The sequence below is a fragment of the Anser cygnoides genome, chromosome 19 (genome assembly GCF_040182565.1).
Source record: "Anser cygnoides isolate HZ-2024a breed goose chromosome 19, Taihu_goose_T2T_genome, whole genome shotgun sequence".
NCBI classification, from domain to species: Eukaryota; Metazoa; Chordata; class Aves; order Anseriformes; family Anatidae; genus Anser; species Anser cygnoides.
In genome coordinates this window covers 3,605,087-3,617,932 of record NC_089891.1, presented here as the reverse complement: position 1 = coordinate 3,617,932, position 12,846 = coordinate 3,605,087, and the positions used below count along the sequence as shown (strand labels likewise).

At 37.4% G+C, this 12,846-nt stretch overlaps 2 protein-coding genes across 15 annotated transcripts in view; one reads left to right on the top strand and one right to left on the bottom strand.

Annotated features, from left to right (window-relative positions):
* Nucleotides 1–6,370, top strand: part of TBCD (tubulin folding cofactor D) — a 126,925-nt gene extending 120,555 nt beyond the window's left edge. For both annotated transcript variants that reach the window (XM_048075898.2, XM_066980140.1), the window contains 3 exons: nt 1,343–1,452; nt 4,469–4,553; nt 5,919–6,370. In XM_048075898.2, coding sequence (XP_047931855.2) covers nt 1,343–1,452; nt 4,469–4,553; nt 5,919–5,933 — 210 coding nt within the window. In that variant the 3' untranslated portion in view covers nt 5,934–6,370. The remainder of the gene's footprint in view (nt 1–1,342; nt 1,453–4,468; nt 4,554–5,918) is intronic.
* Nucleotides 2,595–12,846, bottom strand: part of B3GNTL1 (UDP-GlcNAc:betaGal beta-1,3-N-acetylglucosaminyltransferase like 1) — a 127,292-nt gene continuing 117,040 nt past the window's right edge. For 8 of the 13 annotated variants that reach the window (XM_048075900.2, XM_013198432.3, XM_048075905.2 and 5 more), the window contains 2 exons: nt 7,742–7,830; nt 2,595–6,056 (listed from right to left, as the gene is read on the bottom strand). In XM_048075900.2, the coding sequence (XP_047931857.1) occupies nt 7,750–7,830 (81 nt within the window). In that variant the 3' untranslated portion in view covers nt 2,595–6,056; nt 7,742–7,749. Of the gene's footprint in view, nt 6,057–7,741; nt 7,831–7,895; nt 8,906–12,846 lie in introns of those variants that run through there. The other 5 variants (XR_007167943.2, XR_010825868.1, XR_010825869.1 and 2 more) reach the window with 5 other exon arrangements.

The window sequence follows — 12,846 nt, the reverse complement described above, 5'->3', positions numbered from 1 at the left end:
TGAGAGGGGGGTCTATGTTCACTGCACAAGATCTGGTAGCCCAGATCGACGGCTGCTATGGCAGCCAACTACGTTAAGCAGCTTTCTGTGGCTTTGGTGTTCAGGGGTTTCATCTGGGAATGTTTGCGGACCTTCCCGTGAGGAAGCGAGGACTAGCACCTCCACCACGGGCAGCCGCTAAGTGGGTAGTATAGGAGAGAGCAGAGGCTGTCAAAAGGAATTGCAAGGGCACTTTAAAAATGTGAAAACTAATGAGGTATTCAAGAAGTTTGACAACGCATCGAATAGCCTGGTGTGTAGCCAGTACAAATCAACCCTGTTTATTCTAACATTGATTGCTTTAGTGTTAAGGTTAAAATAATACGGTGCTCAGCAAAGTGTGATACTTCAGAGTTTTGGTTCAAATACTTCCATGTTGTGTTCACTTGTTACATGAGAATACTCTGCAGGAGGGGCAATGTAAGAACTGAAGAGAAATATTTTCAGTTTTGTGTTTTATCAGCATCAGTGATATAAAATATAAAATATATTTTATAATATAAATAAATATATAAATATATTTATATAAATATATAAAATAAATATATAATAAAATAAATATATAAATATATAAATATATTTTATATTTACATTTATATTGATATAAAATGCTGATAAAACACAAAACTGAAAATATTTTATCTCTATTTTCTTTCTTACAAAAATGTATTTTATTTTTACAGATGGGTCAATTTAAATTGGCACTGCTGATCCAGAAATAAGCCTATAATTTCTTTGCCTCCCTTTGGGTGTCATCAGGCTTTCTTGAAAAAACAGAATTTGTTTCTATTGCAATTTTGCTGTCTTCCATTTAGTATCTTTCTATGCATTGTATTCCAGGAAGCAGGCTAGCTCTGGTTCCTGAAATACAACCGACATCACAACTAAACAGTGCTCTGGGAAAAATACTTAAAAGTTAACTGCTTCTGGACATTGGAGTCTAAAAAACTAATTTTCATTATCAGCTGACTTCCAACAGGTTTTTTAAGAGTTTTGCTGACACTTACAGTCTGAAGAGTGGAGACCTATCCATTTGTAGGCCTACAGCACCAAAAGTTAGAGCAGACTTTGGCTCAGTGAATCATTTTAAGAAAAGGAATGCTCCAGTTAGGCTGTTCTTAACACTTGCATTTATTCCTTTTGAGGGACAAATCTGAAAAGGAAATATTTTTCAAAAGGTTCTTCTCTGACCCTCATTCCTTCTCCCTCAGCCAGCACAAATATGAATGGAAATGCCCACTGGGCTCTTCTGTACAGGACTCTGGACACTTACTAAAGCTTTTCCCCTGCCTCTTCCACGTAGATACGGAAAACGACAGCCAGTCAGGTTTATGAAATGTTGATAACCTACAGCGATGTAGTGGATCCTGCCATTATGGACGAGGTTATGACCATACTCAGTGATACCAACTGGTAAGTGAATTTGTTCTCAGATAGTAATAAGAGCTGAAATAATTTTTGTCCCACTGAAGTTGAAAAAAGGCATTCATGCCTTTGAAGGCTGGTGGTAAGGAAGCTGCAATGGAACAATACCTTAGTTTTAGCTAGTTATAGCTTTTAGGCCATTGGTGAAAAGAATCACCCTGCTCTAAAGGTCTGTTATATTGTCCCACTGGAAGTGCTATGTATAATACCAACACTAAAGTAAAATATCTGTATTTTTCTACCAACATAGAAAGGGAGGAGATCTTGGAAATTCTCCATGGAACACAGAGACTGAGCTGTGTGAACAGGCAGACTTCAATTGCACAGTTTCTTGGCATTTATGAGCACAGGCAGGATTTTGGGAAGGATCTGTGCAAGCTGAAGAAAAACAGATCAAATCTCCCATGAAATGTTAATTGCTCAAAATGCTGCAATCCTTGTATTCCTGCAAATGGGAATTGGAAGCAGTTTAGACATTTACTTTTTTATATAATGTAATTTATTTATTTATTTATTTACCTGCTGTTACCTGTAATATTAGCTTCTTACAAGGGCGAGGAGAAAGAATCCCATTCTTCCTGAGCAGAATTCAACAAAGCAGCAAGGTTATCCTTTACTGTCAGGAGGAGCTCATTCTGCCAGCAGCTTTGGAGTGCTGACACTGGTTTTTGTTTTGTTTTTTAGCAGACTTCTTGCATCAAAGAAACTAAACGAATAGATCCATAAGGTGACAGGAGGAGGCCTACTTTTGGCTTTTTTGTTTGTCTGCTTGTTTTCTGCAGTCACTGGAAGTGTTTATGTAAGGCTGCATGCCCTGGATGTTTGAGGAAAATACGGAGCTTTAAGATAATTAGTTTAGCTTCCATTTTAAATATTTTTTAAACATTTTTCCTTGTTACAGATGACTGGGTCATGGGTCCACTAGCCCAACACCCAGTCTCAAACAGTAGTCGAAGTTAATACATGAAAAAGTGTTTTTAAGACTAGCCAGATATCAAAAATATATATCCTACTAATCGTTATATTAAATGGCTTTTTCCTTCATTGACATTTCATGGAAATTAACTGAGACGTGTTCAAAGAACAAGTATACTGTAAGGTTGTGGTTTACATATTTTCAGACTGCATGCTTACATCATTTAACTTTTATTTAATTTCCAGTTTATTTCAGTGTTTGAGCGTTAATAACTTTATATTTGGGAAACAAAATTAAGGTTTGTCATTGTAAGGGGTGCCTGCTTCACATTTTTCTGAAATTTTCAGAACAAAATTAGAAAAACAGTTTCAGATTTGAAAGAACTGGTTATCCACAATTCTGCTTACTTGCTTAAGTGTGCATTGATGGTTAGTGTTCTGTCCAGTGTGACTCAGTGCTTGCTTGTGGAATCTGAACTAAGAGCAGGCTTGCTCAGAAGTTAAAAGTGTCTTTGCTACAGAAAAAAAAAATATTAACAGAAATAATTGAGAAGGATTAGGTTGCTGCTGTCACAAAGGGATGTTTACAATACCAAAATTAGAAGTGGAACACACCAAATTGCTAGAGTAGGTGGGTTCTACTCATATATGAGTTACTCACGAAAACAAGGCAATTTACTTCCTATAAGCCATTTCAGACAAAAATAAATACTCTCTTTTCACCTTGCAATTTTTAAGGTGTGACTGGCTGCCTGTTTTATTCCCTTGCTTGTTTCATTCTCTTTTAGTTCAGGGCTTGCTCTAAGTTCCCAGTTGCAACATATCCATTGCACTGAGATTAAAGGTGAAGAGCCAGTTTACTTAAATCTTGTTTTATCATACTAGATTTGAACTGTTTACAAAAGAAGGTATTTGAAGTCATTGCTGAGTGTCATAGAGAGCTGCTTATTATTTTCAAGTGCTCTCAGTGCTAAAGCAATCACGGTAATTTCAGAATTAAAATAAGCATTAACATCAGGAAGCTCAATGAGCATTAGATACTTGGGGAAGGCAGTCATTTCTAGAATATGCATATTTGAAACGTTCTTTTTGTTGGAACTACGAAGAAGTTTATCATACGATTGTGTAATTCAAAGTTTAAAGAAATTAAATAATAATTTTTGTTTAGCTTAGGAAGGTTTCCAAAATTAAATTGTGACAAATGACATGATTTAGTGATGGGACTCGGTAGGTCAGATTGATGGTTGGACTTGACGATCTTGAAGATCTTTTCCAACCTAGATGATTCTAGGACTAAATTGTCCCAGGTGTCCAAATAGAAATATATGTATATTCAAGTTTATTTTTAATTAATTTGTACTTTATGCTTTTTCTCTATAGTTTTGGAATCAGTTTATGTGCTAAGAGTTAATTTTTTAATAGCTCATTTACACTCACTACTTAAGAAGAACATATCTACTGAATTAGTGAGCAATATTAGCAGGATCACAGAATTTCAGTTAGCGATCGATACTTGCAACATGGAAGAGAAGTGTGTTTGGATTTTCATCATTTTGGAGCTTTTTGTAACTGGCTGTTGTTTAGGAAATTGTCTTGTAAATACCACGTTATTTCAGTAACTTTTTAAAAATACTCTCTAGCATTCGGTCTGATCCTTTCTACTTCAAGAGAAAGCTTTCCTGGATAGCAGAATGTTTTCCAAATCCAGTGACATTTAGTTAAATTCTTGATGTGATATTTTCTAAATCAAAAAAAGAAGCTATAAATTTAGAGAACAAGTTTGTGAACTTCTAATCAAGAAGCTTCTGTGAAAAAATGGTGTTTTTCTTTTTTTTTTTTTTTTTTTACTATAAAAGAATAGTCTTACTAGTTTTACTAGCGACTGGTATATCTGGCTTCAAATGCTGTGAAAAGGCTACATTATTCTTAAAATAACAACACAACAAGAACTTGTAGTTTGAAATGTACTTGAAAGAACAGACAACTGCATAGTGATATAATAGCAAACGGGTAGCTTAAGCAGTTGTATGTATGCAGCCAACTTCGTGCTTTTGTTTTTGAATTAACGGGAAGGTATTTCCTCACGCAGGGAAGCTGAACTACCAGTAGTAAGAGAGAAACGTAACCACCTCTGTGATCTCATGAAAGTGCCCAAACCACAGCTAGTATCCAAGGTAAAGTATGGAAATGTGCTCCTGAGCTTTTTTCTTTGTAATGATCAGTTGTGCTACTAATACAGTGTGTATCTTCTGTGCAACAAATGTAGTTCTTCACAGGTTCATGAATATATAAAATGCACACCTAGCAATGTCCTCACAGCTAACTACAGCATATATGGAATTGCTGAAGACTGTTCTCTTAAGCCATTCCAGTTTCATTTCTTGAAAGCATTCCAGACTTATAGTGTGACATCTTACTCAGACAAAATTGAAGAATGAAATAATACAGCACAGATGTTTCAAAAACTGTTTGTCTGCCCTTTCTGGAGAAAAAAAAAAAAAAAGGATAAAAGCTTCCCAGTCAATTTAAGCAGCAGAATTATAACATGAAATGTGCAAGTCTCACAGTTGTAACACTGTGCAAGAGGGAGAATATGTTCTAGAGTTAACATGTTCATAACAAGAAAGATGATATGTCTGTGTAGATCCTTTTTCATTTCAATGCAGATGGTTTGGAACTGCCCATCTGCTCAGTACTTCAAGAAGTACAGAACGTTCTGCTTTGATAGGAGTCTGGGAGATGTTCCATTCTGGGAGAAGTTCAAAGATGAGGAGGCTCAGTTAGCAAGATAACACTGAAGGAAAGTAGTTAGGTCTTGCCATGTTCCTCTCTTAAACACTTAATTATGGATAACTGCAGGAAATATTTCAGTTGTAGGTGATAAAATTCAAGAGGACAAACTCCTTTCTCCTTTATGAGATTTCCCGTTGCTGGGGTAAAGAGGGAATTTCCTTATAAGAAGAACTGCAGGCAGAATATAAATAGCATTCTTAGAGCAGATTTCAGAGTTTCTTTAGCAGCACATATTCAATCTAGCAAGCAAATGCTCATTTACCTGCAAGAAAGCCTCAGTACTTGAAGAATATGTACAGCCTCACAGTATTGCACATAACCTGTCCTGTGAACTGTTGGAGTTCACGCAGAGCGATATTTGCTCAACTTGAAGGACTTCTCACAGCTCTCCAATGTCCCTACTAGCAGCCAGTTAGTGCCCAACCAAGTGTACATAACGCTCTGCTCTTCTTCGAGAGCTCACGTATCCTGAGAACAGAGAAACAGCAACAGAGAAAGCCAAGCATAACATTAAGAAAAGGTGAATTAATTTAATTTCAGCTGAAATCAACAGTTACTCCTGTAAAAAAATGTACAAATAATACTTACTGATGGATGATTAAAAACGTAAGGTGGTAAAAAGGAGTGTAAAAAATTTAACTTTACATTTCCACATTTTCTTCTCCATTTAGTTTACTTAATTACATATTGTGCTGGTAAAATACATGCTACTCCACATGACCTCTTTTTTTCTTTCTCTCTTGTAGAGTTCAGCACAGTAAAGTTGCAGGCACTGACTGCTGCTTTGCAAACTGAAGCTCTTGGTTCAGGTGCCCTTAGGACTGAAAGAGTTTGTGCTGCGGCATCTTGACAAACTGGATTCTCAGCATGAGCTGCAAAGTACACTGTTTAACAAAAATAAGAGGCAGAGATTATGTCTTACAGCATTGTGCAGATATGCCATAGGAAGGCAACAAAGATTCATTATGTTCTCCGTTTTTTAAATTCATTATCTGTAGCCACCAGATGGCAGTTTGTCTTCATACTTCTGTCGCAATTGACCTGTTGGGTTTTAGTGTTGGTTTGTTTTTTGTTTTTTTTTTTGGTGTTGTGTTTTTTTTTTTTGCTGTCAATGATTTACACTTCTACAGTTCTGAATGGAGCCATTCAACCTGTGCTTGCTGTACACACATCAAGTATTAAACCTGACTTGGCTGCACTCCTCTCTTAATTTTTTTTTTTTTTCTTGAGATAAGAATGGCCATGCTTATTGATACGTTACCTTCAGGAAAATTTCATTATAGCTGTAGATAAATATGGCATTCTTACACCAAAGTCAAACAAAAAATCCAGGTTTTGCTTCAGCTAACGTCAAAGCATCATCTAATAGCTCTTCCTGTAACTAAATAAAGCAAATGTAGTAAAGTAGCTCTAGGGACTGAAACTTCATTTTTTTCCTTGAAGAATACAGAGGTGAATCAGTACTTCAGGGAACTGCTAGGAATTCAGAATATTCCTTATTGACTACAAAATGAAATGGCTGTAACATTTATCTTTAAGACTACTGTGATTGTAGGGCAAATGCACAGGTAACATGATATTGTAATTACATCTTGGTTTTTGTGGTTTTAGTTAATCCTGCTATCTCAGCCCTTCAAGTAGAATAGCAATTTATATATATACACATCTATGAACGTTTGAAAGTTAAAATTCAGGAGGAAGAGCTAAAACCAAACCACTTTTTCTGTGAAGTACCTGCTACAAACAGCAGCAATCATTTAATGTGTCTCACTGTCTCGCTCTACGATTTTTTATTATTGAAGAAGATGATAATGTAATTTCTCATGTATAATTTAACACTTTCTGCGTATACATGCAACCTGCGCTGGCAGATGAAATTCAGGGCAGATGGGTGTTGTTCTCTGACTAACTATTAACAAACGCACACTCAGTGGCTGCATGCACTGAAGGAGCCACTTGCAGGCAGTACTGCAGAAGTACTCACGATCCCCTAGCCTATGGTGTTAGGCAGTGTCATTACTTTCCTTATAGAATGTACTAGAAATGATGATACGTGTGCTACTTTTCAAAGTCCTGAACCACAGGCTGCCACGCTTTAGTCTCAGTACTAGCAGCAGGCAGAGCTTTACCTCGCAATGCACCAGCTGTTGCTCTCTGTAGCAGGGAATAAGCCAATAGCAGGGAACGGTTGAGGGCCCCAAACAGTGTTTGACAGAACACTCTTTACATGTCCGTTGGTTATAGGCTTTGCTTGGTGCATTTTTAAGCCTTCCCTATGGTAACAGTCCTCTTGTAGTCTTATGGCCTGTATTTGATGATTACTTGAATTAGAAATACAATTTAAGAATCAAACTCAGTTTGGTAGACAAGTGTTGTGCAATAGTAAAATGAGTAAATACCATTATCAATGGCATAACTAGGAGGTCCCTTAAAAGGGAGTTACTCAGAGCAAGGCTTAAATTAATGAGGCACAAATTACCAAAAAAGAGCTAAACCTCTGAACACTTTGGTCTTCCTACACACACATATATACAGAATAACACACAGAGCTTCAATGTCACTGCCTTACCTTGGTTTTTAGTTAAAATGATAATAATCCACACCTTCCTTCAAGTTCAGCATATTCAAGTTTGTTTCGAATGCTCCTCCTGTCAAATCCTACGGGGGGGGAAAAAAAAAATCAACCAGACAAATTTATTTCAGGTTGTAACAGCTTTTGGTAATTTGTTTTTTTTTTTTAGCCCACAGACAGAAAGTCCAATTTGCAGAGCTAAACATAAATAAAACAAGGCTTAGAAATGTTTCCATTCAAAAATTAAGTTTACGGTGAGAAATTAGCGTTCATGTTAGTATCTTTGGGTGTGTGTAGGGCGATGTTAGACAACTCATTCCAATGCAGTCAAGAACACAGGGAACTACACTGAGAGAGCACTGGAGATAAACATCTGCAACTCTGGCGCATTTTGTTTTCCAATTTGCAGAGAATGGACCAAGGGAATGAGGTTGCCAAAACAGTGATTTTGTAGATTTTGAACAATGATTAGCCTGTCTGATGAAACAGACCTTTCATCAAGCGACTGAAATACTTTGCGTAGGTAAAGGTATTTCCTTTTAAGCTGCTGTTGCATTAGCTGAACAGGAGCCTGGTAGGTTTGCTCCATGAGTCATTTTTGAAGGCAGTGAAACAGACCCTAACACAAATGTGATGTCATTATAAAACATGTCGACGTCAGCATTTCTGAGTATTTCTACATTGGCCTCCTCTACTGGCTTCCTCTTTAAGTCTACTCCAGGAATGTCACAAAAAATGAATTAACTATAGATGTAGGTAAACAAATTTAGTGTTCTTTTGGTTGGTTCAGAGCTGCCATATTGAAGTTGTAACAAGGCACACCAGGAAGTTATGAAAACAGAACCCAACCCAAACTGGAATTAAAGGAGCTGGAATGCTGGACTTTGGCATTCTGGAATAACTGGATTCAAAAGAAATTGCTCAGGGGTCTTTTATAAACCTGAGATCAGAAACGAAGGGTTCTAATGTACACAGAGGACTTCTTGCATATCCAGCTTCCCAGCTTGGCCCCATCAGCTGAACTGCTTGTAAACATACTCACGTAGTAGCTGGGTGTTTGTTCCTTGGAAGCCTTCCATTCAAGGAACAAGGCTATCTCACCAGTCAGTCCAACTACAAAACAAGCTGACCTGTCCCCTCCAAACTGCTTCGTTGTTTCTTCTGCTTGAATTTATACATGAAAGGAAATGCTGCATGAGTATATTTCAGATCTCTTGCTTAATCCAGCATGCCATGCCTCAAGAGCAGAGATTACCTCCCCTCTCTGCTATGCCATTCTCATCTACCTGCCACAATCTTCTTTTTGCACTAGTAATGCCAAAATATATGAAGACAACATTATCTGATCCAGAACATCAACAAAAACCACCACAGTCATAAAATTACTTGAGCTCTGATGTTTAGTAACAATTAAAAGAACAGTGATACTAGCTAATGAATTGTTGAAGAGCAGCGAGGGCCCACAGGAGTAGACTTTTTAAGCAAGGGCCTCACCTAGGTAACGTGGCTCTTATCTGATTGATAAGGCCCTGAGTGGGAAAGATGTTGAGTACTTTTTTTCTACTTCTTGAAATAATTAAGAATACTTGACAGTATTTAAGTTCTCTGAAGCACCGGGTCTGGGTTTTGCAATTCAGTTCAACTCTCAAACTGCCATTGGTCCATGTGCAAAACTCATGTCAACAGGGAATTCTAGTTAGAAATGCAGGCATTGATCATGACCTTTAGTCTCCACTAATGATTTCATAAACCCAAGATTACCCAAGTTAGGACATAGGGTATGGAACAGTTCTGATTGGCTTGCTGAACAATCAACCTGCTCTAAAGAAGGGTTAAAAATAAAAATGAGCCCAGATGCGATATCAAGCAGAAGAGTTAAAAACAAATCTTCCATTCCCAGTGCGCAAGACTGAGTTGACAGAACAAGGCAGGGTTTTACAATGACTGGTCTAACAGTGAATTTACTGAAAACTTTCCACAATCCAACTAGTTTAATTACTGAGACAGACTACTAGAAAATCCCTTTCATTTCAAGCACTTGGAATTCATGCCAAAACAGGGTACAATAAGTGATTTCTAAGCATTTTGCTTTTACCTCAAAGCAAGAGAAAATACACGGTGCAAACCCTTAGATGAAGTGGTACTGCAGGCTGCTACACAATTCTGACAAGCCAAAGCCACGATTTTATGCTCCTGAGCAAAAACTTCAAAACACACACACAGTGCACAGACTTCCAGCTTACAGCCTTTGTGAAGCCATTTTAAAAGCTTTTTTTTCTAAACTGAGCAAAAATCAAATAGAACGACTGCTTTTTCAAAAATGATTTTATGTGGCAACGAAGTAATGCCAGTGCTAGCAAAGGACTGCCAGAAAAAATAAATAAGCAAACACTGCTTCAAGTACATGGCCATCAGAGTCATTTCTTGCAAACAACCCACTTAATTAATAAACATATCTAATCTTCGAAATTACCCTCTTAGCACTGCTTATAAACAGGCAGGTTTTTGTCTGTACCAAAACTAAAAATGTGAATGGCAAAACAAAAAACAATAAGGCCCCAGAACACTTTCTTCCTCAGAAGGATGTTGACAAATTTATATTGGTAAATAATAATAACTTCAGAAGTCTGCGATGTTTAGGAACTTGTTAATGACTTCTGTTTAAGAAATTGCCTAAGAGGCTGTGCAGCCAGTTCTGCATTACAGAAACGTCCAACTGTTCCACGCAACATCGACCCAGTTCCAAGGGGAGCCTCCAGCTAGGCTGCATGGGTTGCGCTGGCATCTGCACAAGAAGTGTCATTTCACTTTTTTTTTTTTTTTGGTATGCTTGCTGCATGACCTGAAACAGAGCTGGGTAAACTTACTTGCCCTAGATAGTTTGAAAATACAGACAAATCTGTAACCTCGCAAACACATAGATTGTTTTTCCCCACGTGGTACACACAAGGATAGCAGCCTTTTTGCAGAGGAATTTTACGTTTCTAATTGTGGTAATGTCTTTCACATCATCTTGGGACTTCAACTCATAACAGCAACTTTTTTTTTTTGCACAGTTCCATTTGATAAATCTCAGTGAATAGCACCAGAGGGGCAGAAACAGCTATCACAAAGTATAAAACATTTTTCATTTTATGCAGTCTTAATATTTATGTACATATCCCCTATCCTACTTTTTTCTGTGCTCCCAATTAGAAAAAAGCATGCTGGAAGGGGAAGTGTAGGACTGGTGATTAAAGAAAAGAACTGGAAGTTTTGGTTTTAGCTGTTCCTTCAGAAGTGGGCTGCACAGAAAGCAAGGCAAGTTCAGTCTATAAACACAGCAAGGACTAACCCGCAGCATTATACTTGGCCTGCACAATAGCAATGCAGATGAATGAAAGTTCAATACTCTGCTCTTCTCAGCCCGTTTAGAAACCATTTCCTTTAGTGGTCAGACCTAGAAGTTTGAAAGCTGCTACAGACAGGATATCTGAATATTTTAAACCACAGACATTTATCAGCATGTTTTGTTTTGGTAGAAGACTATTTTCCATGACAAAACTAGAACTGAAAAGTGTGGCAATTTCAATCCAGGCACAACCTTGCAAGTACTAAGAATAGGGTTTTGGGGATTCTGCCTGCCTCCGCGAAGACTCATAATAGTAATAAAATACAGCAAGTATGACAGTGGCTGAAAGAGGTTGCCAGAGCTCTTCATCAAGATCAACTGCACAGCCCAATGGTAGCAATAGGGAGGGTTCAGCAAACTTGATTCTGGAGGGGGGGCTCAGAACAGTGCTGCTTGCTTCATTAGACCCTGTAAGTCCTTTTCTCTCTTTACTGGGTTTTACACTTCCTACACTTTGTTGCAGATATCTATTTTTTTTTTATTTCTTTCTAACATTGTGGTTTCTCATGTGATAACAGTCAAAGAAATACCTGGTTTCAGCTCTTTGTTTTGTTAATAAAGTCTTTGTCCTTCTAATAACCTGATTCTTTGTCTTTATAACATTCAAAAAATAATATGGTATGATGACGTAGGTGTGTACTCTGAGGTCATACTATTAACAGCTATGTTTAAAATCTGTAGAGAGGTAAGCTCTGTAGTGGACTTCCGCTATGCTATTACGCAAGTTTATTCTCATTACTGTTCTTGTCCACTTGGCCATTCTTACTTTCCCAATGTACAATGCTGCTGGAAGTCCATGTGCACTGAGCTTTATCTACCTCTGCACTAGGGTATTTTTGCCATCAGTTTTTATGGTACCAACTTCAGTAGCAGCTGACTGCGTAATTCAGTCACGAAGTGAGAAGAGTAAGGACATAACCTGCCTGCAGTTTCTGGAGCTGCCCCCATACGAATGGCTATTGGCTTTATTACATGTGAGCTAAAAGGGAGCTGCTTCAAAGGCACGTTTTAAAAGTAATTTCAGAAATTCTGAAAATATTTCAAGCAGGTCAAATTCTATTTCCAATAAAATTTACTTAAAAGATACTATGGCTTACAGTGTTCATTGATCAGCAAGTAGGAAATGTTCAGTGGCACAAAGCAGAAAATACACTGAAATCACAACTGAGTCATGGACTAGAGTTTTCAGGCAAGATGTTGTATAATGGTCTCATTGTAAGGACTTCACAAATTAAATGTGCTTTATAACAGGTTGCACAGATGTTTTGTCTAGGGACTTCCACCCACCATTATATGTAGTATGAAAAATTAAATTAGTTGTAATATTACTAGCTTATCCAACAATTTATCAACCAACAGCACATGATAATGCCCTAAGGTACCTTCAGTCTGGCTTTACAACTGCAAGTTACGATCTCAGAGCTGATCGTAAAGTTGGGAGGGCTCAGTTAAGAAGGAACTGGACAAGATGAGAGTCGGCTAATCTATCTTTGAACAGATCTAGTGCAGTTTTAGAGTATCTGTGTTTATACACAACTACAAGTTTTAGTTACTTTTAGAGACCTTTTAACTGATGTTTACAACTACAGTGTATTTGCTATTTTGCTTTATATCTTCTGTGTTATAACACTGTGCTGTGGTATTTTAAATATAACAGCAAAATTGCTGCCGGTTATCATCTTCTAGTTATGTTATTCAGCCAATTAAACCA